Source organism: Dendropsophus ebraccatus, chromosome 5 (assembly GCF_027789765.1).
Source record: "Dendropsophus ebraccatus isolate aDenEbr1 chromosome 5, aDenEbr1.pat, whole genome shotgun sequence".
In the NCBI taxonomy this organism is placed as follows: domain Eukaryota; kingdom Metazoa; phylum Chordata; class Amphibia; order Anura; family Hylidae; genus Dendropsophus; species Dendropsophus ebraccatus.
Genome location: NC_091458.1, coordinates 106,478,956 through 106,484,955, shown reverse-complemented (window position 1 = coordinate 106,484,955; position 6,000 = coordinate 106,478,956). Strand labels below are relative to the sequence as shown.

General features: G+C 47.5%; 1 protein-coding gene across 1 annotated transcript in view; it reads left to right on the top strand.

The window, feature by feature from the left end:
- Window positions 1-3,303: 3,303 nt before the first annotated feature.
- Window positions 3,304-6,000, top strand: part of GCC2 (GRIP and coiled-coil domain containing 2) — a 43,945-nt gene continuing 41,248 nt past the window's right edge. Inside the window, exons 1-3 of the mRNA XM_069970930.1 lie at window positions 3,304-3,391; window positions 5,086-5,139; window positions 5,747-5,831. Of these exons, the coding sequence (XP_069827031.1) occupies window positions 3,386-3,391; window positions 5,086-5,139; window positions 5,747-5,831 (145 nt within the window). The 5' untranslated portion in view covers window positions 3,304-3,385. The remainder of the gene's footprint in view (window positions 3,392-5,085; window positions 5,140-5,746; window positions 5,832-6,000) is intronic.

The following is a 6,000-nucleotide window of genomic DNA, read 5'->3' as shown; positions in this document are numbered from 1 at the left end:
GTTAACTCCCAAATAAAAAAATAAACATCCCACTCACCTTACCTCCGCTCCCACGCAGTCCAGGTCCTCTTCTCTCCCAGGTCCTCTGTGCCGGTCTTCTCCTGCAGGCGGCGCGCAATGAAATGACGTCATCGCGCGCGGCCCGCAAGAGACTAAAGACACGCGCCGCTCTGCTGGGGAAGAAGCCGGCACAGACAGCATCCTCCGGTGTCCGCCAGCTGTCACAGACACCGGAGGATGCGGTGTATGCCGGCTTCTTCCCCAGCAGAGCGGCGCACATCACAGGGGAGCTGCGGGCCGCGGGCCGCATCGGGAGGTCTCAGGGGCCGGATGCGGCCCGCGGGCCGGAGGTTCCCCACCCCTGCTCTAGGGGGTGCAGTAGTAGCAGCCTGGATGTGTATTATCAGTGTGATGCGGGGTCCCTCTCTGTGTAGTATCAGTGTGATGCGGGGTCCCTCTCTGTGTAGTATCAGTGTGATGCGGGGTCCCTCTCTGTGTATTATCAGTGTAATGCGGGGTTCCTCTCTGTGTAGTATCAGTGTGATGCGGGGTCCCTCTCTGTGTAGTATCAGTGTGATGCGGGGTCCCTCTCTGTGTAGTATCAGTGTGATGCGGGGTCCCTCTCTGTGTAGTATCAGTGTGATGCAGGGTCCCCTCTCTCTGTGTAGTATCAGTGTGATGCAGGGTCCCTCTCTGTGTATCATCAGTGTGATGCGGGGTCCCTCTCTGTGTAGTATCAGTGTGATGCGGGGCGTCCCTCTCTGTGTATCATCAGTGTGATGCAGGGTCCCCCCTCTCTGTGTAGTATCAGTGTGATGCAGGGTCCCCCCTCTCTGTGTAGTATCAGTGTGATGCGGGGTCCCTCTCTGTGTAGTATCAGTGTGATGCAGGGTCCCTTCTCTCTGTGTAGTATCAGTGTGATGCAGGGTCCCTCTCTGTGTATCATCAGTGTGATGCGGGGTCCCTCTCTGTGTAGTATCAGTGTGATGCGGGGCGTCCCTCTCTGTGTATCATCAGTGTGATGCAGGGTCCCCCCTCTCTGTGTAGTATCAGTGTGATGCAGGGTTCCCCCTCTCTGTGTAGTATCAGTGTGATGCGGGGTCCCTCTCTGTGTAGTATCAGTGTGATGCAGGGTCCCCTCTCTCTGTGTAGTATCAGTGTGATGCAGGGTCCCCTCTCTCTGTGTAGTATCAGTGTGATGCAGGGTCCTTCTCTGTGTAGTATCAGTGTGATGCGGGGTCCCTCTCTGTGTATCATCAGTGTGATGCGGGGTCCCTCTCTGTGTAGTATCAGTGTGATGCGGGGTCCCTCTCTGTGTAGTATCAGTGTGATGCAGGGTCCCCTCTCTCTGTGTAGTATCAGTGTGATGCAGGGTCCCCTCTCTCTGTGTAGTATCAGTGTGATGCAGGGTCCCCTCTCTCTGTGTAGTATCAGTGTGATGCAGGGTCCCTCTCTGTGTATCATCAGTGTGATGCAGGGTCCCCCCTCTCTGTGTAGTATCAGTGTGATGCAGGGTCCCCCCTCTCTGTGTAGTATCAGTGTGATGCGGGGTCCCTCTCTGTGTAGTATCAGTGTGATGCAGGGTCCCCTCTCTCTGTGTAGTATCAGTGTGATGCAGGGTCCCTCTCTGTGTATCATCAGTGTGATGCGGGGTCCCTCTCTGTGTAGTATCAGTGTGATGCGGGGCGTCCCTCTCTGTGTATCATCAGTGTGATGCAGGGTCCCCCCTCTCTGTGTAGTATCAGTGTGATGCAGGGTTCCCCCTCTCTGTGTAGTATCAGTGTGATGCGGGGTCCCTCTCTGTGTAGTATCAGTGTGATGCAGAGTCCCCTCTCTCTGTGTAGTATCAGTGTGATGCAGGGTCCCCTCTCTCTGTGTAGTATCAGTGTGATGCAGGGTCCCTCTCTGTGTAGTATCAGTGTGATGCGGGGTCCCTCTCTGTGTATCATCAGTGTGATGCGGGGGTCCCCCCTCTCTGTGTAGTATCAGTGTGATGCGGGGGTCCCTCTCTGTGTGTAGTATCAGCGTGATTCGGGGTCCCTCTCTGTGTATTATCAGTGTGATGCGGGGTCACCTCTCTCTGTGTAGTATCAGTGTGATGCGGGGTCCCTCTCTGTGTAGTATCAGTGTGATGCGGGGTCCCTCTCTGTGCAGTATCAGTGTGATGCGGGGTCCCTCTCTGTGTAGTATCAGTGTGATGCGGGGTCCCTCTCTGTGTATTATCAGTGTGATGCGGGGTCCCTCTCTGTGTAGTATCAGTGTGATGCGGGGTCCCCCCTCTCTGTGTAGTATCAGTGTGATGTGGCGTCCCTCTCTGTGTAGTATCAGTGTGATGCGGGGTCCCTCTCTGTGTAGTATCAGTGTGATGTGGCGTCCCTCTCTGTGTAGTATCAGTGTGATGCGGGGTCCCTCTCTGTGTAGTATCAGTGTGATGCGGGGTCCCTCTCTGTGTAGTATCAGTGTGATGCGGGGTCCCTCTCTGTGTAGTATCAGTGTGATGCGGGGTCCCCCCTCTCTGTGTAGTATCAGTGTGATGCGGGGTCCCCCTTCTCTGTATATTATCAGTGTGATGTGGGGTCTCCCCCCTCTCTGTATATTATCAGTGTGATGCGGGGTCCCTCTCTGTGTAGTATCAGTGTGATGTGGGGTCTCCCCCCTCTCTGTGTAGTATCAGTGTGATACGGGCCCCTCTCTGTGTAGTATCAGTGTGATGCGGGGTCCCTCTCTGTGTAGTATCAGTGTGATGCGGGGTCCCTCTCTGTGTAGTATCAGTGTGATGCGGGGTCCCTCTCTGTGTATTATCAGTGTGATGCGGGGGTTCCCCAAAGTCAATTTTATTAAAACAGAATTTGGTGTTTTCACTTTGATGCCCATCTTTATGCCACCTATGGGCTCCTTTTGGCCATGTTTATCTCCATCTCCTCAGGGCTCCTCACTTATGGGGAGGTTATTATTATTATTATTTTTCAGTAAGAATAATGGCTAAAAAAAGGAAAGTCCTGTGAATAAGAATCCATCTTCAGCCCTGAATAACATGAGGAACAGCACAGGAAGGTTAGTGACGCTTTCTATCACCAAAAGCTTTTACCAGACCAAATGTCACCTGCCAATACAGAGGTGTGCTGAGGCCGCGGTATACGTGTGAAGGAATGTGAACAGTCCGTTCTGCACACGGTCCCAGCACACGGTAACCTGTCTGGCCGGGATGCGGAGGTGTAAAGCCTGTTCTGCCCATCCTCTTGCTGACACTACGCTGCCTGCCCCCTTCAAGCCATGTGATCGATCACATGATTCTGACGTCATCAAAGGTCCTTCACCTAACCAGGATCTAGTGATTCACTTGGAAATAGCATCTACCGGATCTAGTGTTAGAAGAATTGCGGAAATGGAGGTGAGACCCTTGGAGGGCTGCGCTGCCCCCGTGAGATGTGTGTGCGGGCTGCTGCTGGGTCCCGGGTGGGTGTAGCTGAGTGTTATGTACACGGGGTTACCTTACCTCCTGCAGCAGCCACTGGCTTCCGTGTCCGTCATGTAATGCTGAGCTGGTGTATCTAAAGCTGTGATGTGTGATACTCTCTAAAGAGAGCACCCATCACTGCTTCATCTCTCATCAGGAGTGGCATTACTAAAGTGCTGAGCTAGTGTATCTAAGCTTATCATGTGTGATACTCTCTGATGAGAGCTCACATCCCCCCCCCAACTGAATAAATCTCATTGTTATAATACTGAGGTGATGTATCTAAGCTTATTATGTGTGATACACCCTGATGAGAGCTCACATCCCCCCCCCCAACTGAATAAATCTCATTGTTATAATACTGAGGTGATGTATCTAAGCTTATTATGTGTGATACACCGTGATGAGCGCTCACATCCTACACCCTGTTTCTGAATAAATCTCATTGCTGTAATACCGAGGTGATGTATCTAAGCTTATTATGTGTGATACACCCTGATGAGCGCTCACATCCTACACCCCCTGTTACTGAATAAATCTCATTGCTGTAATACCGAGGTGGTGTATCTAAGCTTATCATGTGTGATACACCCTGATGAGCGCTCACATCCTACACCCCCTGTTACTGAATAAATCTCATTGCTATAATACCGAGGTGGTGTATCTAAGCTTATTATGTGTGATACACTCTGATGAGAGCTCACATCCTACACCCCCTGTTACTGAATAAATCTAATTGCTGTAATACTGAGATGATGTATCTAAGCTTATTATGTGTGATACACTCTGATGAGAGTGCATATCCTATAACCCCCTGTTACTGAATAAATCTAATTGCTGTAATACTGAGGTGGTGTACCTAAGCTTATTATGTGTGATACACCCTGATGAGCGCTCACATCCTACACCCCGTTACTGAATAAATCTCATTTCCCTATAGCGCACGGGTCGATGAGGATGAGGGTAAGTTTCTTACCTTCATCCACAGCACAGTATCCTTGAATCCCTGTGCTAATGAGTAGTTGCAGGGCAATGGGGGCGAGTGCAGCAAAGCGACTTATTAGCATAGGGATTAAACTCGTAATATAACGGAAACGGTAGCATAGATAGTTGAGAAACTTGCCCTCATCACCTATGTGCTACAGGGGGATATAGAAGTATCTATATCTGCTGATAGTTTCCCTTTAAAAGTGCATATTTTATGTGCATAATAAACCACTGGCACCGTGTTATAGATGCATTCACACCATAACTAACTAAACTATAACCTTATTACTTTAGTAGGCTACCTTTTAAGCACCGTCTATAACTAGTGCTGCTGCCAATCAAAAGGACGGTGTATAGAGGGGTGATAGATTCTCTGTGCATGCGGGACATTGTGGAGTGCAGCCCTCCATGTGTGCACGGTACATCCCAGCCATATTGCAGAAATCTGTGCTTCATAAGAGCAGAAAAACTATATAAGTAAATTAAATCAAATATCATTATTAGGATTGTTCAATGATCTTTACAGCATCTTTCATTATAAGAATAAAAAAATACATGTTAGCAAATTTTTCTGTAATGTTTATTGATATGGGTAGAAGTGACTTGATATAAGATATATAATCTATAATTGTTTTTTTCAGGACACCGGGCAGGATGTCTCATCACCAGCTTCCAATGGAGCAGGGAAGTCCAAGGTAAATGAATATGTGTGTGTGTGTATATATATATATATATATATATATATATATATATTTATTTATTATAAGAAACTGGCTGGCTGAGAGCGCTGTTGGAATGTGTGACCTTCATTTAGTGTTATTATCTCTGACTCATTCTTTTACTACTTCCTCTAAGAAAATGTTGGGACTAATGGATTAAAAAAGGAGAATAGTGCTTTGGGTTGTTAGTCGGCATACACAGCACCTCACAGGTCTATAGAAGGAATCAGTTTGCAAACATATCCTGCATAGTGTACCCAGTGGGCCTGTTCAATGCTCACCATGATAAACTGATACAGGAAGTACGCTGGGGAACTTCATTACTCAGAGAATTAACTTTGTTTGCGAAGACCATAAAAACCTTTGTTAACTCTTATAAATGTAAAATATTCTGCTCTCCCATGTCAGTCTTAGCCCAACAATACAAAGTATATATTTTTGGAAGAGAAACATGAGATGATTTTTGTGATCATTTTCTCCATATTACCATAGGTGAATTATTTTCATTTTTTTTTGTGGTAAGAGATATATGTTACATATTTACCGCCACAAAGATGTTTTATACAAGGTTTTTTTTTTACAGCTGGATTCCCTGTCTAAAGATGACCTCATCAAGTTTGCAAAGAAGCAGATGATGTTGATTCAGAAAGTAAAATCAAGGTGTACAGGTATGGATGGTAATAGTATAGTCTGCTGATTGATTTGCAAGGCTGTAATAGGAAATTATAATTGTTCTCACCTGCTGGGCTTACATACAGAACAGTATGGAAGGAATTGCTAGGGTTAAAATGAACCTCTCGGTTAAGTTATGCTGCCTTTGCTGATGGTAGCGTAACA